We start from the raw sequence: 22,397 nt of genomic DNA, 5'->3' as shown, positions 1-22,397 counted from the left end.
TGTCATAGAAACCTTCTGTTTTAAAATCTTTATCATACCTTGAATGTATTTGCGCATATGAAAACCAATTCATTTTTATACCTTGTTCCTCTAGTTTTTGCACGGATTTAAGTTCACCCTTTTCATTCAATATTTCCCCATATCTAACTGTTTGTTCCTTTTTATATATTATAGGATAAGAAAATGCTTCAATAGTCGATAACCAGACTGGAATTTTCAAATAACGTTGTCTTTTAATCTTCTCTCAATTTAACCACAAAGACTCCCGTATATGATGTCTTCTAAAATACCCCTGAATTTTAGTTCCCTTGTACCATAAAAAAGCATGCCACCCCAACAACAAATCATGTCCTTCTAATGTCAACAATCTAGTATTTCTTAATGTTATCCATTCCTTGACCCACATCAGGTTTGTAGCTTGGTAGTACAACTCCCAATTAGGCAAACCAAATCCTCCTCTAATTCTAGCATCTTGCAAAAGCTTTAACTTTATTCTCGCTTTCTTACCTTGCCATATATATTTCAACACAATTTTGTTTAAATCTTCAAAATAGTCTTTTCCAAGCCTAATTGGAATTATTTGGAACAAATATAAAATTCTGGGTAATATATTCATCTTGATTGTTGAAATTCTCCCTATTAGTGACAGTTGTAGATTTTCCCATTTCGCCAAGTCTAGCGCTATCTGCTGTTTAAGTTTGATATAATTATTCTCTTTTAATGTACTATATCTTGCTGTCAAATATATCTTATTAGTGACTTGATTTTTCAATAGATCTGCCAATTCTTAGAGGATTTATTTTCTTAGTATGGCTTAATGATGGTATAAAATACATTGTTCATTTCATCACTGGGCATGTGGCTTACATAGTAAGATTTGGAGCCACAAATTAATAATAAAAAATTACAGACAAATAAATCTATATATATAAAAAATGAAATATCACTCCTGCATCATCACAAAATCTCCAGAACCATAAAGCGTACAAACTTGAAATTTGGCACATATGTTCCTCTTGTCTTCTATGTGCTAAGAAAGGATTTTTCAAAACGACCATCAGAGCATTAGTATTTCCTATATTATTATTATTAACACGCTCTGATGCTAAGGAGTTATACTCCCCCTCCCCACCTGAAATTTGTTCCCAATGCAAAACACAAGCAGAGGAGTTTCAGTTTGTTTCAGTTTTAGTTTCATAGCATCAACCACCTTTAGTACAGAACAGTTGAGCTAAGCCACGCCCAGGCTCCTTGCTATTCTTGCTCACACAGCAAATACTGTTTCAGTTTCCAAACAGCCCTCAACTCTCTCACACATTGACAGGATGCTAGCCAAATGAATATCGATGGATGCAGGTAGGCAGAGGCACAATCCCCCCCTGAGCTGAGACACATCATTCATTTCATCCTTGACTCTGGTCTTCCCCCCACCCCCTGGATGTATATTCTCCAATGGGACACATCCATAGCCAAGAGTCATCAATCATGCTCTCTGGTAATAATCTTGTGGGCCAGAAGCTTCAGCCGCCTAGCCAATAATTATGAAAGCATTTTAGGAATGCACTACTTCCCCCACTCCCTTTCTGCTGTCAACTCTAAAAGACCAGAGAAATATTTTTGAGTTGACACTATTGTTAAGTCAAGGACTACCTATCCACAAACACACCTATATTGCCGTGGACTTCCTCTGCTTTTTTTTTCCTTTTTGGTGTGGCTTCTGGCTGTACATAAATGCACAGTGTTAAATATTCTGCTGCATGCATACATTGGATTAGAAGGCTTTTCAGGAGCTGCTCTTCCTGAAGCTCTTTCCACTAGTTCATGTGCCCAAAATGAAATCACATGACTTGGGGGATTGGGGCAGCCATTTCACTTTGAAAATGCATCCTAATTAGTTTTTGGGTGGGATGGGTCTGTTGTAACTTGTCATTAAGGGACCAGTTGAGGACATTTCTCCTAACTGTCTGTCTGTCTATCATCTCCATCCTTTCATTCACTCATCCTTCATAGCTACCCATCTTTAGCTAAGCATTCTGGGCTGCTAAAGAAACAAATGGATATCATCCATCTATCTATCTTCTCTCTCTCCAGCCAGCCAGCCAGCCAGCCAATCTAGCTGGACAGCCACCCATATCTCTCCCATCCATCCATCCATCCATTATCTTATCTATCTATCTATCTATCTATCTATCTATCTATCTATCTATCTATCTATCTATCTATCTATCTATCCCATCCTTCATAGCCACCCGTCTTAACTAAGTACTCTGGGATGCTAATGAAACAAAGAGAAAGGAAGGAAGGAAGGAAGGAAGGAAGGAAGGAAGGAAGGAAGGAAGGAAGGAAGGAAGGAAGGAAGGAAGGAAGGAATCAATTAAATTCATTCCAGCATCCTTTCTTCACAAATGTCTTGAACAGAAAACTTCACTTCCATTTCTCACTTCCTGTTTAGCATTGAAACCCTTCATTCTCACACACATGCTTTATGCCTGTCATATACTGCTTCTATACTTCTTGTATTTCTTGAAGACTGTAAAGTCTGTATCACAATGTAAGCATCCCTCCCTCCCCCTCTCTCCCCCCATTCATTAGACATATGGGTTATTTTATTAAGTTTATTCTTGCAACAAAAACTCTTCACGCACTTGGGAATGCTAAAATTATGTGCTTCGCTCAGTTATTAATATATGAATTATTATTTTTTTAAAACAAGTTTTATTAAAAGTTTCAACAACAAACAAATCATTACATATTAAATCTTTCCCTGTCTTTCTACAATAATTTCCCCAATATTCTCATAAAACACAAACAAACACAAACAAACATAAAAAATCTTTTAGTAAAGTACCTTGGCCCCAGTTACCTCTCTTTGCATGGGCTAAAATAATAGCGCATATCACTCTTCACAATTCTATCTTATTTAATCCATCTTAATAAATCATTAAATTTGTATCTTTTGCCCATTCATTATCCCTCTATCTCTTCTTATAGTAAAAGAATTTCTCCTGAAATCACTAATCAGAGTATGATGCCTTTCTATCCTCCCCTAAGTTAGTAAAATTAACATTCAACATAACAAATACCCAATTTGGTTCTGCTTGGTACATTCTATCCACCAAAAATGTTTAAATACATTGTATCCTCCTTTCCTTCGATATTTTATTACATTTTAAAAATCAATCATTATTAAAAACTTCAACATTTTAATTTCTTATTAAATCTTAAACCATTCTAATTTACTATTTCAAATATAAATGTTACAATACCATCTTCTGTACCTTAGCAGAATCTTTCTTACAGAAATTTATATTTCATCCTTTGTCTCTAAAAAAATCCCTCTTCTCCCATCCAATTTTAAAGCTTTGAGGCTTTTCTCCGCCTTTCCCCTTTCTTTCTTCCCCCACCAAATCTTCCTACCCCCTTCTTCTTCTAACCTCTGCCTTGCTGGGATCCCTTCTCTGTTGTGTTCCTTTTTCTCTTGTTTGCTATCATTATATTTGCTTTGCACTCATATTTTCTCTTTCTCAAATGTTTTTTTAGATCTTAAGTCCTTCATTTTCCTTGCTCTCTTCCTTCCTTCTTCCTTAGATAAGTTTTGGGATTCAATGAAGATGGCGTCTTCGTTTCTTCCTTGTTGTTCTTCTTCCGTTTCCATCTGTTCCATTGTCTGTTGGTAATTGACCAGCGCCATTTCTAGAAATAGAAAAGCTTTTTCCATGCCATCTTTGCAGGCTGCTTTTATTTGCTCATATTCATCCCTCAGGTCTTCAAAAAGGAAAGCCATTATAAATAAATCTTTTCTTTTCTTTATTCCTCTTTCTTCTTACACCAACCAAATATTCCGAGAGAAAGGCAAAACAATCCCAAAATCCACAATCCTCAATAAATCCAAGCAAGCCAAAATTCCCCTTCCTCTTCCAGGGGTGGTATCAAACAAATAAAAAAAAAAAGTCCAAATCTATATTTTAAAGCCTTATTAAAATTATATTTCTGTCCTCAAATCTTCAAGGCATCTCCTCCAACAAGATCCAAGTTTATATATTTTTTTATCCTCTCCCTTCCGGCTTAATTCCGTCGGGAGGAGAGTAAACTTTCCTTTCAGCACCTCAAAATAGCCGCTTTTTTTCTCTTGTGGAAAAATCATCAAAAAAACATCTTTTCCAGGAATTAAATTAGATAAATCTCAAAGCCCTGGGTCGACCAAGAAGAACTTTCACTTTCAATAACTTTCTCTTCTTCCTCCTGCGCATACTTGCCCGGCTGTCGACTTCTTTGTGGCGGCCATTGCGGACCGCCGCTGCACCGTCCTGGTAAAAGGGGGTTCTGCCGGCCAGGGAGGGGGTCTGCAACACCCCAGACCCTTCCTCCGGATCCCCTTACCTTCAGCTACCCCTGCAGGGCAGCCTTGCTCCGCACCCGTCCGGTCGGAGCCCCAAAACGCTAGCGCGGCAGGATCGCGCAGCTTCGCGAATCCCTACCGCTCGCGGCCGACAAACCGAAACTCTGCAAGCACAATCCATTAATATATGAATTATTACAATGGTTCATAAAGCTATCATTGGAACAGTCTCTGATCTCTAAAAAGTGAATCTTAGAATTGCAGAAGGGTTAAAAAAATCAAGATGGCAGCTGTGCCTATGATAGAAAAAGTGTAGAGAAGAGCAACTACAATGATTAGGGGACTGGAGACATATGAAGAACAGTTGCAGGAATTGGGTGTGTCTAGAATTCGGTATATCTAGTTTAGTGAAGAGAAGGCCTAAGGGTGACATGATATCACTGTTCAAATATCTGAGGGGCTGCCATAAAGAAGAGAGTATTCTCCAAAAAAAACCAACAACCTGAGGGCAGGACGAGAAACAACGGATGGAAACTCATCAAGGAGAGAAGCAACCTGGAACTAAGGAGAAATTTCCTGACAGAACAATTAAACAGTAGAATGACTTGCCTACAGAAGTTTTGGAGGTTTTTAAGAAGAGATTGGACAACCAACTCATTCTGTGCATCTATAAAATTCCAGAGCTGGAAGGGACTCCTGAAACCAGGAAGTCCAACCCTTTCAATGCAGAAATCCATAATTAAGACATCCCCGATGCCTAGAATTTATTTATATTCTGTGAATCTATAAAATCCTCTGTTATTTTGTTATATGGTGCATACGATGCGCAGACTAAGAGACAGGGCTTTGAGCATGGATTTTCAATCTCCATCTTGACTTTTTTGACCTGCTGCCCAGATGCCCCATCTCAATTTCATTGCCGTTTCTGAACTCTTTTGAAGTTTGTACGGTCTGAATTTGTTTCAGGATTCAGAAGGTGCATTTCTTCGAATGCTCTTTTGCGCTCCAAGGACTGATTATTACTATTAATATTAATCCTCCCATTCTTCCTTTCACCCATCTCCTCCCACCTATGACTGCATGATGGTAACTTTGTCGCTTGTACCCTTACGATTTATATTGACTCTTTCCTAGTATGATTTGATTGCTTATTGTACCCCATGACTATCACTAAGCGTTGTATCTTATGATTCTTGACTCCTGGCGAATGTATCTTTTCTTTTATGTACACTGAGAGCATTTGCACCAAGATAAATTCCTTGTCCAATCAAACTTGGCCAATAAAGAATTCTATTCTATTCTATTCTATTCTATTCTATTCTATTCTATTCTATTCTATTCTATTCTATTCTATTCTATTCTATGATAGAGTTTCTCTCTCTGTGGATTCTCTGAGGAGAAGTTGTTTTTTTTCTTACACGTATAGCTCTTTTGGCATCCAAAGCACGCGTACGGTTTCACCCCCCTCGGTGAATCTTTTTATGGACCCTAAGACTGCTGCTCTGACTGAAGCTCCTTCCACACTCCAGGCATTTGTAAGGTTTCTCTCCCGTGTGGGTCCTTTCGTGACAATTAAGGTAGGTCCTGTTGCTGAACGTCTTCTCGCACATAAAGCACTGGTATGGTTTCTCTCCCGTGTGAGTGCGTCGGTGCAAAGTAAGGTGAGAGCTCTGACTGAAGCTCCTTCCACACTCGAAGCATTTGTACGGCTTCTCCCCAGTGTGGGTCCTTCGGTGGGTTGTCAGGTGTGTTCTCTGCCGGAAGCATTTCCCACACTCCAAACACGCATACGGTTTTTCCCCCGTGTGAATTCTCTTGTGAGAAACCAAACCGGCGTTCGTGTTGAACGTCTTGGGACACTCCAAGCATAGGTATGGCTTCTTTCCTGAGTGGATTTTTGTATGCCGACTCAAGAGTGCAGGGTGGCTAAAGCTCTTCCTGCACTCCGCGCATTTGTACAGTTTTTCCCAAGTGTGAAGGGACGTGTTCTGACCAAAACTCATTCCACACTCCAAGCATCGGTAGGGTCTTCCTTCCGTGTGTAATCGCTGATGTCGGGTCAGAGAGGCGCTCTGGTTGAATTGACTTCCACACTCCGAGCACTGAAATAATTTATCTTCTCCGTAAATTCTTTGACACGGCAAAAGATCACCTATCTGAAGGAAGTTCTTCCCATGCTCCGAGCAATTATCTGATTTCTCACTTGGATGGATTTTTTTATGCAAAAGAAGGTTTGAGCTCTTTGTCCATCCTGAACGTTGATAGAGTTTCTCCCCTGTATAACTTCTGTGGTACAATTCAAGTTTGAACTTAGGGATTAATGCCCTACTACCTGAAGGTTTTTTATTTTTTTCGTCTTCTTTCTGGATTAGTTTTTGACAACTATCTTCTGTCCGGAAGATAGACAGATTCCTCAAAGTTTCTGCTTTTTGCCCTTCTTGTCCCAGTGATCCCTTGAGATCACCAGCGATCTCTTCCTGCTCTTCATCTTTGACAATTCTTGATGAGGTGTAGCACAGCTCTTCAGCAGGGGAATCTTCCATCACCAAACCTGCTCCGACAGAAAGACAGAGAAAAGACTAGATTACAAATGAAACAGAAAAATGGAACAAATGTACTCAATTAGTCATTCTTGTAAATTGTTAGGCAATTGCAAATATATGATAACAGTGTTCCAATATCTAAGGGCCTGCCTTAAAGAAGAGGATGCCAACCTATTCTCCAAAGCAGAGGTCTCCAACCTTGGCAACTTTAAGAGTTGTGAACTTCAACTCCCAGAGTTCTGGGAGTTGAAGTCCATGAGCCTTAAAGTTGCCAAGGTTGGAGACCCCTGCTCCAAAGCACCTGAAGGCACGACAAGAAATACTGGATGGAAATTAATCAAGGAGAGAAGCAACCTAGAACTAAGGAGGAATTTCCTGAGAGAGAACAATTAACCAGTGGAACAACTTGCCTTCAGATGTTGTGGGTGCTTCATCACTGGAGGTTTTTAAGAAAGAGATTGGACAACAATTTGTCTGAAATAGTATAGGTCCTCCTACTTGAACAGAAGATTGGATTAGAAGACCTCCAAGGTCCCTTCGAACTCTTTTAATGTCAACTCATAAAATATTTCTATGGTCTTTTTAGAGTTGCCAACAGAAAGGGAGTGGGGGAACAGTGCGGCAGCTTGCAAACTGAAAGTGCATTTCATAAATAGTTTTCAAAGATAGTAACTAGGTGACTGAAGTTTCTGCCGTGCAAAATTCTAACTGGAGAGCATGACTCTTGGCTATGGATGTACCCCATTGAAGAATATGAATTAAGATACAACCAGGGGGTGGGGGAAAACCAGGGTCAAGGGTGACAATGAATGATGTGCCTCAGAGTCGGCTACACCCAGGCAGTGCCGGACATTTTAACTCCCAATAAATCCTTTTGAAGTTTTGCTCAAGACTCATGATTTAAATGGGGGTAACTGCCGGAATCCTGACAGTTATTCTGTTATCTGAAATAAAATGATTAGGCAGACATTCTGTGAATCTATAAAATTCTAAAATTGGAAGGGACTCCTAAAGTCATGCAGTCCAACCCCTTCAAGGCAGAAATCCATAATTAAGGCATCCCTGATGGATGTTTCTTCTTGAACACAGACAAGAAAGGGAGCTGATCACCTCTCTCAGTTACTGGTTCCACATTCAATCACTTTTTGCCACTTTTGAAATAGTCAAAATTTCCCCTTCTCTGAAATCCACTAACTCATATCCTTCCAAAATGTCAGGAAAAGCCTGGTGTTGATATCGGAACTTGGCCATCTCTTCCAACATCTTTTGTGGTGATACCAGTCTGAAGAAGATAAAATCTTGCCCAGGCCTTTCTGACATTTGCTGGATCCTAATGAATCTTTCCTCCTTTTGTGGATTTCATTTTTTTCCCCTATGAAATATTGTCTGTCAGCTTTGGAAGCCATATTAGCACCAGATGCTTCCACACTGCCACATTCTTGAGCCTGGGAAAACGGGAGGGGGGAATTTCTTGGAGTGTATGTGGTTAGACATAATAGCATTCTTCTTTTAAGTCAAGGTTATTTCTGCACCTGGTTGAGAGGATGTCTCAAGCTGGGATGGATGGTGATTGGGACATGTGATGCAATGATGAGTGTAGGGGGTGGATTTGTAGTTTTTACTTATTGCAAGGAAACCCAGAACTTTCAGATTCAGGATTCCCCAGATGTGCCAGTTTATTATCCAAATAAAACAGAACTTTGGAGGAGATGTTTGTCTCAAAATTATTGTTTGGAGTGGAGGTTTCCTGCAACGCTGACATTGTCATAACCTCAAACATCTGGTGTCAGTTTCCAGGTCTTCTGTAAAGTGGGACATTCCCTAAAGATTGTTCTCAAAACTTTTGAGGTCTCAGCTGTCCACAAGCCCATAAGGGATGGAATCACTTTTTACATCCCATATAAGTTCTTACACAGAAAAAGAAGGAACGAGTGATCCAAATGAGAATAAACTGGCAACCTAACTCAGGACCAATCCCTCTCGGGAGGTGAAAAATTAAACCCACATCCAGCCCCATCTAATTTCCTTATCACTCACCTGAACAGATTCCTGCTGATCTTTCTCCTTCCTTGTCCTGTTGGACAAGTAGATCTTCTCCTTCTTCCATCCAGGATTGGATCTCAGGTTTGGGAAATTCTTTGGAGGAAACAAACAAGTTGCTAACTTCCAAATACAAAATATTTAGACCAGGGATCTCCAATCTTGGCAACTTTAAGACTTGTGGAGTTCAACTCCTAGAGTTCTCCTAGAGCTTTGCTGGCTGAGGAACTCTGGGAGTTGAAGTCCACAAGTCTTAAAGTTGTCAAGGTTGGAGACCCCTGATTTAGACTTCCTCAGACAGCCCCTTTGCTCCCAAGAAGCAAGAGACATTCTAAACTTCATTAGGTTGACCTGAAGAGCAACACTGGGGCCCAAAATCTAGTTTAGAGCTGACACCACCTATGCTTCTTCTTCCAATGTCTTGGCTGGTGGAAGAAGATCATTTTGCTCATTTTCCTCCCCCAGAGAGACCTCTCCCCTTAAGGAGATCTTCAGTTTTGGGAAGGTGAGACCTTTCTGCGTCTTTGTCTTGTGGCGTCTGTTCAGGAGCTTCTGCTAGTGGGGGAAAGTGAAGAAAACCATGGAGAGCAGAGGTGTCAAACTCACGGCCTGCAGGCCAGATCTGTCAAGCGCTGGCCACGCCCACCCCTGGTTTAGCGAAGGGAGGGAAAGTTGCGATATGTCACGTGACAACATGTTGTCGTGAATTTGACACCCCTGATGTAGAAGGAACGTGATATGTAGAAATTACATATTATGAGTTACACCTGTGAAAAAGAAGAACAGAAGGGAAGCCATACTTATCTGATATTTGAACTATGAAATGATTATTGGATGTTATATATCTAATAAACATGTACTGTTTTATAACTTGTTATGTTCTAAAGTAAATATAAGGCTTCTGGCTAGAACATGGGCCTATATTTTTTGGCATAAGGATATTGTATTACAGATGGTCATAACAGGAACATCACAGGAAGAAAAAGCCAGGAGAACGAGGGTAGTTTCCAAGGACAAGGAAACAGGTGTTACGCTACAATAATATGGGTGTGGTGCAGGGAGATACATAGCTTGGATAGACTGTGAACCCAGGAAAGGGGCAGAGGCTGTATATTTGAACCTATATATAAACCCCAGCCCTCCTGGGGAAAATGTCTTCTGCCATGAGCAGAATTCCCTTTTGCAAAAGCTTCATAATAAAGCTCTTCTATATTGTTCACGTGTCTCCAGCTCTTTTTTTATTTTTATCACAAGGGGCCTTCAGTTGAAAAGGATGAAACACACACACTGTGGTAAGGAAGAACATGATTTTGAAAAGTGCGAGGCCCAGATCAAGCTGTTCCAAAGACATTTTACAATGCAGCAGCTTCATCTAGACCGTATAAGGATGGTCGCTCTACAATACAGGTAATCCTTAACTTATGACCATTTATTTAGTGACTGTTTAAAGGGACAATGGCGCTGAAAATGTGACTTACAACTGATCCTCGTGCTTACAATTTTATTTATTTATTTATTTATTTGATTTGCCAATTGTTTACAAGATAATAAGTATAAATGTATACATAGTTGTGAATACATGAAATGGTTACATATAAGAAAAATAAAAGAATAAGAGAAACAATAGGACAGGGACGGTAGGCACGTTGGTGCGCTTATGCACGCCCCCTACAGACCTCTTAGGAAAGGGGTGAGGTCAATAGTAGACAGTCTAAGGTTAAAGTTTTTGGGGTTTGGGGAAGAAACTACAGAGTCGGGTAGAGTATTCCAGACATTGACCACTCTATTGCTGAAGTCGTATTTCCTGCAATCAAGTTTGGTGCGGTTTACTTTGAGTTTGTATCTATTGTGTGCTCTTGTGTTGTTATGGTTGAAGCTGAAGTATTCATTGACAGGTAGGACATTGCAATGTATGATTTTGTATACCATGCTTAAGTCAGACCGAAGACGGCGTAATTCAAGGTTTTCTAGTTCTAGAATTTCAAGTCTGGTGGCATAGGGTATTCTACAGCGAGTAGAGGAGTGGAGAACTCTTCTTGTGAAATATTTCTGGACTTTCTCAATTGTGCTTAATATCAGATACGTAGTGTGGGTTCCAGACTGATGAACTGTATTCGAGTATTGGTCTAGCAAATGTTTTGTATGCTCTGGTTAGTAGTGTGATATTACCAGAGAAAAAGCTACGTAGGATTAGGTTAACAACTCTTAATGCCTTTTTGGCTATGTAGTTGCAGTGTGCTCTAGCACTTAGATCATTAGAGGTGAGTATTCCAAGGTCCTTTACAGAGCTTGGGTCATCAACAAGATCTTGACTATTCAGCTTGTATTTTATTTTCTGATTTTTTTGCCAATATGTAAGACAGAGCATTTATTTGTTGAGATTTGAAGTTGCCATTTGTTTGACCATTCGGATACATAGTCAAGATCTTTTTGTAGGGTAGCAGTATTGTCTGTGGTATTGAACAGTTTTACATCATCAGCGAAGAGAACGCAATTGCTCTTAATATGATCACAGAGGTCGTTTATGTAGAGTATGAAGAGAGTTGGTCCTAGAACACTGCCTTGGGGAACACCACTATTGACAGGTACTGGATTTGATAGGACGCTCCCGATTTTGACCATTTGTTGTCTGTTTGACAGGAATGCTTCTATCCAGTTATTCAGTTGTCCAGAGATACCATAGGATTTTATTTTTAGGAGTAGTTTGTCGTGTACCACTGAATCAAAGGCTTTACAGAAGTCTATGTAGATTGCGTCTATTGTTTTGCCCTGGTCGAGTTGTGTCGTCCATATGTTTTTGCAGTGTAAGAGTTGCAGATTACAGGATAGTTTTTCCTGAAACCAAATTGTTTATTGGAGAGTAGGTTATTTGTCTCTAAGTGAAGGATGATGGATTGGTTAATAATTGATTCCATGACTTTACAGGTGACGCAGCATAAGGAGATTGGCCTGTAGTTTTCAACTAGGCTTGGGTCTCCCTTTTTGAAGATGGGGATGACTGTGGCTTGTGACCATAGGTTAGGCAAGGAGCTGGTTCTGAAAGATTTTTCAAAGATTATGCTTAGAGGTTTGGCTATGGCAGTGGATAGCTTTCTTAAGAAGTAGGCACATATTCCATCCGGTCCAATAGATAGAGATGGTTTTAGGTTGCGTATTGCTTTTTCAACATTGTCTTCTGTGAAATCGATATGTAATAGATCATTGTTGTTATCTGTGGTACGGCTAGGAAATATTGGGCATGATCCATTGCTGTTTACAAATACTGAGCCGAAGAATGTGTTAAAGATGTTGGCTTTAATGGTGTCGTCGTTGCAGTCTTTACCATCAGGTCCTATCAAGGGAGGGATGGACCTTGAGTCTTTTAGTTTGTTGTTTACAAAATTGTAAAAAGCGCGGTGGAATTGGTGCTTAGAAGGTTTTCCTCTTGTTTAATGTGATAATTGGTGCATTCGGTCTTTATCTGGTGGCATAGATTTTTGTATCGGTTTTTGAAATTGGCAACGTGACCAGATTTGTTTTTCCGCCAGAGTGATCTCTTTTTGGATTGAAGTTTCCTTATTGATATGGGTAATCTGCTTTTTTGTTTTGTTTTGGGAGTTGTTGTTGGTACATATAGTTTGATGACTCTTTTGACTTCAAGTAAAAATATGTTATAATGGTCTTCAACGGTATTGCATCCAGTGAATAGAGATTGCCAATCAAGGGATGAGAGATCGTTGTCTATAAGATCATAGTTGCCTTTTTGAAGTTACAATAGGGGATTACATCATTGTGGTGATTTTTGTGTGGATGTATGTTGAGACAAAAGTCGATCATATTGTGGTCACTACTGGAAAAGGGTTCTTTAGATTGTATTCCGTAGATTAGGTTCAAACTGTTGCAGAAGATGAGATCGAGGCAGTTGTTTAGTCTAGTGTTGTTGGTTACTAGTTGTTCCAGTCCCAGATTTGTAATAGCATTGTAGAAGGTTGTGTGTATGATTTCAGTTGTACAATCATTTAGGGTCCAGTTAATATGAGGTAGATTGAAATCACCAAGAAGGATAAAAGGGTATGGGCAGGATGCAGCCCATGTTAGTAATGTATTTAGCTTGTTTACATGTTCGATGTCATAATCAGGTGCTCTGTAACATAGTAAGAATCGAATTGTGATATTTGAGGATAGTTCACAGATGATGGTTTCAGGAAGGGCAAACTCCTGGGTAACTTGGATATTTTTAGATGTAAGGATTTTTATAGAATATAGCAACTCCACCTCCTCGACGATTTTCACGATCTGATCTGTAAACATGATAGTCTCTTACTGTGGTAATGGAGTCGGGGAGAGATGCATTGAGCCATGTTTCACAGACAAATATAATGTCGAAGTTAGCCATATTTAGGAGGAAGAGAAATTCAGGTATTTTATTCACGAGGCTTCTTGCATTGAGTAGTTTGCATTTAAGGCCGGCAGTAGTTGGAATTGAGGTAGTTGGGGGCGTGCGTGCCTAGTCTTGGGTGATGGTGGATGGGTTGAGGTAGGGTTGTGGTTGAGGGTAAAAGCTGAGTATTGGGTTGAGTGGTTTACTTTTGATACAGTCAGCATGGTAGTCAATGTACAGGTCCTTCTCTCCATTGTCTAGACGGTTTTTGAGTTCGATGCGGAGTGCACGGGAGCGGGCACGTTGCTGTATGGTTAGGTCAGGGCGGCAACGGAGGTTCTTATGGATGGTGTTGGTTTTGGCGAGTGAGTTTATAGTATAAATGAATTTACGTTTGCTTGATTCATTTTTGCAAATGACCCTGCACAAGCGTGGGGCCACAGAGCCATCTCTATTTTTGAGCTCTCGGTCAATGCGGGAAATGTCAAGTATTTCATCAGCGGAGATGGTTGATGCTTGATAATTTCTGATGATGTTTCGGACAGTTGTGATGTCATCATTGACATTGATGTCTTCTAGACCAAATAAGATGGCGTTTGGGCGTTTCCGTTCACGCTCAACGGCTTCTCTGATGAGAATTGGGATATCAATATTTGTCTGGGTTGTGTTTATTTGTGGATTGGGTTGTGGATTGGATTGTGGTTGATTGGTAGAGATGTGGTTAGTAGCTATTGGATGTTCAGGTTTTTGCGTTGTGTCCTTTTTTTCAAGGTTGGATATTCTTTCTTTTACGGCGTCCAGGGATGCTACTATGATGTTGAGGGATGTTGTAATGGTTTCGATGGTAGGGGATGTTTCAATGGTTTCAATGGTATCAACTCTTTCAGACAGATCCAGTTTGGGTCTGCATGATTTGCAGATATGTGGAAACTCATTGGATGATTTTAGGTATTGAATCATCTGCTCAGGTAATCCCAAGCAGTCATGATGAGTGTATTTTTACACAGAGAACATTTGATGGAGTTTTCATTATCCTTTAGATTTTTGTAGCATTTAAGGCATGTGCAGGAGTCTTGTGGTTCATTGGTGGGGATCATCTTCTCTTTAGGTTGTGGTTTGACGTAGGATTTTCTTTTGGCATGGTAGGATTGTTAAAATAGTACGTTGATTGAATTAATTAGAGGAACAATTTTGGGTAATCTATATAGCCAATATTATATCAAACAATCAATTGCAGTAATCTCTCAAGTCAGATAATATTCCTGAGCAACAATCAGCCTGAATAGTTAATTACTCTAATCATTAATCAATTAATTACACTAATCATTAACCACACTGTTCATTTAAATTCACTAGATCAATGATTTTGCTATTCAATTAAATTACATGAATTTTGATCTTTTAAACTAGTCAGTAATCACACTATTTGCACTAAACACTCTAATCACACTAATCAATTAAAAACAATAAATCTGTTAAACCATTAATAAAATATTTTATAGAAATTGATTATCTAATCGTTGATATAGCTGATGAGGTAGAAAAGTTGTAAGATTTGAGGTAATGAGGTAGTATTAAGAGTCTGCAAGGAACGGGTTAATTGTTTAACTGGCAGCTGGATGGGAGGAATTTATCGCTGTTTGAAAAGCAGATCGCTATTACTCTGTAAACAGGAAGTTGTAACACAATGATCCAAGGGTTTTTATCTGAGTGAAGGAAAGATTGAACAGCTCACAAGAAACTATTTGTTTTTGTTTTCCCTTGATGAATGAGATGGCCCTTGCCCGCTTGCCTTTGCGCCTCCAGGCTGTTTGTTAGCGCTCTTTCGCGGGTCGTGAGAACGCTCGCTTTGTGCCACGAACGAATCTTTGTATCTTTTGAAAGGCCAGCAATCCGCCAAACATTTACTCTAAACTAGTTCTATTCGAGTCTGAGTCCCGAGGGCGCCAAGCAGAGATCGCGCCTGCAGTCCTCACTTTCTCTTGGGGAGATGATTCTGCCGGCCCTTCCCGATCGTTTCCGGCACTTTCACTTTCCCCTCTGGGGCTGTTTCCTTTCCGCGCCGCGACGGGCTCAGCGCCGAAGAAATCGCCTCCTTCCCGGGGAGAAGCAGCAAAGAACTCGGAGGTCCAAGAAATGCAAAATCCCCTCGCTGGGAACCCCTCGCGCTTTTCCTCCCCCACGGGTCAGATCGGCTTTTCAGGTGGCCCCGCAAATGGAAGCTCTGTCCTCTGCCTTTAGCAACCGGAAAATGGGACTTCTCCAAGAAAGCCTCGGCGAAGAAAGTTTTTCGGAGCGTCTCGGGGCTGCAGAGGCTCTCCAAGCGCGCGCGCTCGCCAGGCCGCCCGCTAGATCCCAGCCGATCGCTCGATCGCCTTACCCAACAAAAGGAAGCCCGCTCAAGATGGGATTCCCGGACCGCTCGCTCAGGGTCGGCTGCAAAGAGGCTTCATGCAGGCGGCGCCGTTCTGGTGTTCTGTCTTGTCTTTTTCCCCCAAGTTGTTTTACAGACTACTTTCTTTCATTAAAAATGCCGTTTAAACCAGGCGACAAACCAGCCCCTCTCGTTGCGGCCCTTCAAACCTCCCTCCGGCCGCGCTCCTCACCACCTCGCCGCCGCCATCTTCCACCTCGCTTCAATTGTCGCAGCGACCCCATGATCCTGTGACATGTTGTGGCAGCTCCACCACTGGAGGCTTTTAAGAAGAGACTGAACTGCTACTGATCTGGATGTCAACTCTGAAGCCATTTTGGAGCACCTTCAGGGCTGCCACAGTAGGGCTGGTTGTAGCTGTGGGGAATGGGGAATGTTCTGGCTTCCGAAAAAAGCACTAAGCACACTTTTTGTCCCAGCAAAACCCCTCTTATTAAACGAAGGTGAATTTCTGGCATTCGCATTCAGCCAAAGGCCTGGCAAACAGTCTTTCAAGGGTGTATTTAGGAGCACAGACCTTATTTAGTCTGGAGAGCTGCCAAGTAAATATTTTCAAACGCAGTGTTGACAAGGAAGGGCTCGGCACAGAGTCTCTGAGATGCACAGACAGATCTTCACACTGGTGTAATGAACGAATTGTTTCCTACAAAAGCCTCCTCCCTTTTTGCTCCTTTTAATCCCTATGGACCATTCACCGTCCACCTGTGGCCTTACTCACACATCGACCCTTAGTTTGTAATTGTTTTCTCTTGGCAGCGCTGCGCATGCGCAGACCGGGAACCAGCTCCAGCTGCTCCCCTGCCTCACTACTGTCTGACTCCAAAGGCAGCTGAAGACTGTCAGACGGCCCTGGCCCCATCTCTGCCTCTGATGCAGAGCCCTTGTCCGAGCCTTCCTCAGCCTCCAGGACTGGCCCATGTTCCTCCCCAATCTCCTCACTGTCTGACTCTTCTGCCAGCTCCGCTAGCCACCGGCGGGTGTTCTGACCCAAACCTTGTTCCAAGGAAACAAACACCAAACAGAGGTAATAGCAAAACCTTTTAATGATTCTTTACGAATTCCGTTCTTTCACGGTTAAAAGGCTGTTTCAAACTAATTGTCTCTGATAAGAATGAGCCTTACCAAAGTTGTGCAAGGCTGCCAAGAACACTAGATAAAGTTGCCAAGAAATATTTCAAACACAAAAAGTCTCTGAACACAAACTAAGATAGTCTAAACATCCACAAGGCTTGGATGCAAAAACTTCTTTGCTTCCTGCAAAGAACTCCGGTTTCTCAGCTGGCTTTTATCTCTTAAGGGAGGGGCCATTACCTTGCAGCCTTACTCCTGAGTCTGCACGGCAGATACCTGACAATCAGTTGGCTGGCAGGGGGCACGCATGTGCATGCGCAGTGGGACTGTTTTGGGTGACCTCTCACGTGCCGGCCGAAATGGTTCTGATGACACTTCCGGCACACCTGCCATAGGTTCGCCATCATGGGTATAGGGTCTCCTGCTTGAGCAGGGGGTTGGATTAGATGACCTACAAGGTCCCTTCCAACTTCGTTATTCTGTATAAGCTGAGGACCACATCTACTAACAAAATAATGTTTAGACTGGCACTTGAAATAAATTCTGGCTGCTGTTGGCTGAACTGGTCCCTTTTCCTTGGCCCAATCCTCAGTCTTAAAGGGGTAATAACCATGCAGATTCATCCTCATTGCATCAGCCTTACAACAGCTGTTCTCAATACCTTAACAATACCTTAACAGAGACTCACCAAGTGAGGTCACGATCCCGTACGTCTCCAGCATAACTTCCCTGTACAAGATCCTTTGGTTCCGATCCAGCAGGGCCCATTCCTCCTCTGTGAAATACACAGCCACATCTTTGAAGGACACAACAGCTTGAAAGAGAAAGCCCAAGTCACAACCTGGATGGAAGTGCAGGTGGGACCACGGCACCTTCTCCAGAAGAACTTCAGTAGGGTGCTGAAACCAAAATAAGAAGCAGGAAGTAAGCATCATGCTGGAAGATTTAAGACCAGGGAAACCAATTCACATCTAATCCTCAGCTGGAAAAGGTCCAGAGAGGCTTTGGGCCCGATGCTCTTTCTCTGGCCCACCTCAAAGGAAACAAACAAACCAAACAGTGAGAACAATTAGCCAGTGGAACCATTTGCTTCCAGAAACTGTGGATGTTCCATGTGTATCTGCACTTCTATAACTGTCTAGTTTGGCTCTGCAACCCAACAAGACAGACACAGATTTGAACAGATCATTAAAACTGCAGGGAAAAAATTTCTACCAACCTGCCTTCCATGGAGGACCTGTATACTGCACGAGTCAAAAAGAGGGCTGTGAAAATATCTACAGACCCCTCACATCCCGGACATAAATTGTTTCAAGTTCTATCCTCAAAACGACGCTATAGAACACTGCACACCAGAACAACTAGACACAAGGACAGTTTTCCCCCGAATGCCATCTCTCTGCTAAACAAATAATTTCCTCAATACTGTCAAGGCCAGGGGTGGGCTGCTGGCGGTTTGCAGGGGTTCCAGAGAGCTCCTAGATAAGATTCTGTGTAGTTCGGAGAACCCCCAAATCCCACTCCTAGCTGGCCCCACCCATCCCACCCTGCCCCTCCCAGAAGTCCCCATGTTTTGGAAGCAGATAAGTGCAGGGTGCACGCAGAGGCTCGGGGAGGGCGAAAAACTGACCTCCCAGAAGTTTGGGAAGGCCAGAAATGGGCCCGTTTACGGCTTCCAAAGAGCCTCCGGAGCCCGGGGAGGCTTTTTTTCAAGAGGCAACTGGGTTTTTCTTTGAAGAAGTTTCGCTTCTCATCCAAGAAACTTCTTCAGCTCTGATGAACTGCTTGCATGAGAAGTGAAAAGTCTTCAAACAAAAACCAGAAAGTCAAGTTTCCTCTTGAAAAAAGTACCTTTGGGACAACCATGACCTGGATGACTGAGAATCTCCATAGACAAATAGCTATGTAATGTTCTTATTATTTAAATTTAAAACAAAAATGAAAAAGCTTTATGTCCCCTCAGAAGACCACTATAAAGAATTAAAAGGACAGAATAGGTTGGGTTTATTTGCAGAAAAAAAAAGGAGAAAACATGGGGTGACCTTGAAAATACAAGGTCTGGAAGGACGTTTGGGCACCTCAGGTTCTTCAAATCCAAGGAGTACGTCTCAAGATGGGATCTTGAGTGCTCTGTTATTTTGGGGGCAAACACAGAGAAAGGGAAAAGGGGTGCCAGTGGGGAATGCTGAGATAATGAGGGGGAGACTCTCCCACAGTTTCATTTGAAGGGGGTGCTTCAGAGCATGTGCAGAGTTCCCTCCCCTTGTTAAAAAGATACACCTTTGAAAAAAATAGGTAAAGGTAAAGTAAAAAGATACACCTTTGAAAAAAATAGGTAAAGGTAAAGGTTCCCCCACACATACATGCTAGTCGTTTCTGGCTCTAGAGGGCGCTGTTCATCTCCGTTACAAAGCTGAAGAGCCAGCGCTGTCCAAAGATGTCTCTGTGTCATGTGGCCGGCATGACTAAATGCCGAAGGTGCACGGAACGCTGTTACCTTCCCACCAAAGTGATCCCTATTTTTCTACTTGCATTTTTACATGCTTTTGAACTGCTAGGTTGGGCAGAAGCTGAGGCAAGTAACGGGAGCTCACTCTGTTACGCGGTGCTAGGGATTCGAACCGCCAAACTGCTGACCATTTCTGATCCACAAGCTCAGCATCTTAGCCACTGAGCCACTGCGTCCTTCATTCTTCTAATTTCAAAACAGCAAAATACTTCATCTCTCTACTACTGATATTATTCCTATACTGGTGACTTCTTACTTTCATAAACATCATGAGGCCATTCTTGACGTCAACAAAGACTGTTATCTTTACTGTTAGGGTGGCATGACAATGCAATGAAGTCTATAGAGTTCCACAAGAGGAATCAAAATGACAAAAAGAACAGGGAGCTTTCTCCCACCCATTTTGTGAGTTAAGAACAAGCATCAAAGACTACATAAAAGGTAAAGGTTCTCCTCGCACATACATGCTAGTCGTTTCCAGCTCTAACTAACATGACTAAATAAACAACAAGACTAAGCACAGAATGCTGTTACCTTCCCACCAAAGTGGTCCCTATTTTTCTACTTGCATTTTTACATGCTTTCGAACTGCTAGGTTGGGCAGAAGCTGGGACAAGTAACGGGAGCTCACTCCATTACGCGGCGCTAGGGATTCGAACCGCTGATCAACAAGCTCAGCGTCTTAGCCACTGAGCCACCGCGTCCCTTGAAAAAAATACTGGGGACAAAACATCGTTTGTCGTGCGCTGAGGGCTTTTTGTAACTCGGCTGTCTAGTGATATGCCCAATACATGCTTGCTTTACTAAAGAAGAGGCTGCACAAACCGAGATGGACTACGGGTAGGTCGAAGTTACGACAGCACTGAAAAAAAGGGACTCGTGACTGTTTTTCACACTTACGACCGTCGCGGCTTTCTCAGGGGCATATAATCAAAATTCAGGCGCTTGGCAATCGGCTCATATTTATGATGGTTGCAGTGTCCCAGGGTCACGTGATCTGCTTTTGCGACAGCAAAATCAACAGGGACGCCAGATTCACTTAACAACCAGGTTTCTAACTTATCCACTGCAGTGATTCACTTAACAACTGAGGCAAAAAAGGTCGTAAAACGGACCGAAATTCACTTAACCCAGGACTCACTTAGCAACAGAAATTTGGGGCTCAATTTTTGGTCATAGGTCGAGGACTACCTGTTCTTGAATCTTCTTTTCCTTCCTGCCTCGTAACCTACCTTTGATGGTGGCGGTGCCAAAGTTTCCACTGCAGCCCACAGAAAAGCCAGCCCAGATTGTGGCCCCAAAGCCATGGTGCCACCTGCAAAGGAGAGAAGAGAGAGTCAGACATAGCCTCTTGAGGAGTTTGCACCTCTGAAGCCAGACCTGGGAAAGATGGCTTCCAGGTGAGGGAGACATCACACAGTCAGGCCTTGTAAGAAGAGCCTGCATTCGCACAACCTGGGTTCAAAACTAGCCCACTTGCTGGGCATAGATAGATAAAGGATAGATAGATAGATAGATAGATAGATAGATAGATAGATAGATAGATAGATAGATAGATAGATAGATGATAAGTACTATAGGTAAAATACGTATAGATAGGTAGGTAGGTAGGGAGACAGAGAGAGTGACAAAGATACAGTAGAGAAATATAGATGATAGATAGATGATACTGTAAATAGATACATAGAGATAGATAGATAGATAGATAGATAGATAGATAGATAGATAGATAGATAGATAGATAGATAGATAGATAGATAGATACTTAGATGATAGATGATGGATGGATAAATAAATGGATATAGATGGATACATCTAGATAGAGCTTACTATACAGTAATAGATGGATGGATAGATATAGATAGATGATAGATAGATAGATGATAGGTACCATAGATAAATACATATAGATAGATGATAGGGAGGGAGGGAGGGAGGGAGAGATACAGTAGATAAATATAGATGATAGATGATAGATACTGTAGATAGATACATAGTGATAGATGATAGACAGACAGACAGACAAATACATAATACATATAGATAGATGATAGGTAGGTAGGTAGAGACACACACACACACACACACAGAGAGAGAGAGAGAGAGAGAGAGAGAGAGATAGATAGATAGATAGATAGATAGATAGATAGATAGATAGATAGATAGATAGATAGATAGATAGATAGATAGATAGATAGATAGATAGATAGATAGTAGATAGGTAGACAGACAGGCAGATGCAAGATAGACAGAGAGACAGACAGATAATCTCTAGCTGGGGGGTCTGGTGTCTAACCAGGCCACTATGTGGATTTACACATGGATTACGGAATGGAGATGGTAGAATCACCTCTGACTATCCCCCGCTTCTTTAACCCTGGCCTGGAGGGGCTCAAAGCCCTGCACCCCAAAGGAAACCCCACGACCAAACAAGAGGTCCTTGTTTAAAGGGGGTTCAGTTAGAGGCGCTCTGCACATGGCCCGGGGTGCTTAGCCTTTAGAGGCTGTTTTGCAGGGAGGATCCCGTCCCCGGATGGCGGTTTTTTGCATCTGGGCGGCTTTCCTCCCTTCTTCCTTTCCTTCCCTCCTCCGCTTCCCCGCCGGCTGGGGATGATGGGTTTGAAGAGTCCATCCTCGGGGTCCAAAGGGAGCCCCTCCCCCACCCTCGCCGCTCTCTTGCGCCGAGCCTAGTATATTAGCAAGGTTTTGGCAAAGGGAATGGGGGGGAGAGCTGGGGGCTGCCCATGCTCCGGTGCCTCCGGAGAGCCTGCGATGCCTTGCAAAATCGGGCTAAGGAACGGAACCGTCGTCTCTTTTACACGGGGGAGGCGGGGGCATCGAGAACCTCCCGCTGCTGCGCCCACCTTCGCCCCGCGATCCCTAGCACGAGCAGAGGCCGGGCAGGCTGTGGCAGGAAGGCAACTTCCGGCTCCCCTTCGACGCGGGCGGGGCGCCGTCGTCGCTGGGGAACCCGAAGTGTCGCAGAAGCAATGAGGAGGATTAAGTCCGACCCCGCAGGACGATCGGCAGATCCAAGAGGGCAGGAAAAGGGGTTGGGGTTGGGAAGGAAAGGGATAAATCTTTCTCTCTCTCTCTCTCTC

At 42.3% G+C, this 22,397-nt stretch overlaps 1 protein-coding gene across 1 annotated transcript; it reads right to left on the bottom strand.

Annotated features, from left to right (window-relative positions):
- Positions 1–5,684: 5,684 nt before the first annotated feature.
- On the bottom strand, positions 5,685–20,603 carry LOC148131897 (uncharacterized). Its single transcript, XM_087954153.1, has 5 exons — positions 20,529–20,603; positions 19,553–19,636; positions 17,476–17,686; positions 8,920–9,018; positions 5,685–6,890 (listed from the first exon to the last, which is right to left on the bottom strand). The coding sequence occupies exons 1-5, from the start codon at positions 20,601–20,603 to the stop codon at positions 5,797–5,799; spliced, it is 1,563 nt and encodes a 520-aa protein (XP_087810279.1). The 3' UTR covers positions 5,685–5,796.
- Positions 20,604–22,397: the final 1,794 nt, after the last annotated feature.

This window comes from Notechis scutatus, chromosome 2 (assembly GCF_049901735.1).
Source record: "Notechis scutatus isolate UNSWTSFEM ecotype Mainland chromosome 2, rNotScu1.2, whole genome shotgun sequence".
In the NCBI taxonomy this organism is placed as follows: Eukaryota; Metazoa; Chordata; class Lepidosauria; order Squamata; family Elapidae; genus Notechis; species Notechis scutatus.
The sequence above is the reverse complement of the archived record's forward strand: the minus strand, read 5'-3'. Positions and strand labels throughout refer to the sequence as shown.

Excerpts from the sequence above, each read along its gene's own strand:
- LOC148131897 (XM_087954153.1), bottom strand. The coding sequence starts at position 20,603 with ATGGCTTTGGGGCCACAATCTGGGCTGGCTTTTCTGTGGGCTGCAGTG. Across the intron at positions 9,019-17,475 it reads CGGGATCGTGACCTCACTTG|AATTTCCCAAACCTGAGATC; the intron begins GTGAGTCTCTGT and ends TTTCCTCCAAAG. Across the intron at positions 6,891-8,919 it reads ATCAGCAGGAATCTGTTCAG|GTTTGGTGATGGAAGATTCC; the intron begins GTGAGTGATAAG and ends CTGTCGGAGCAG.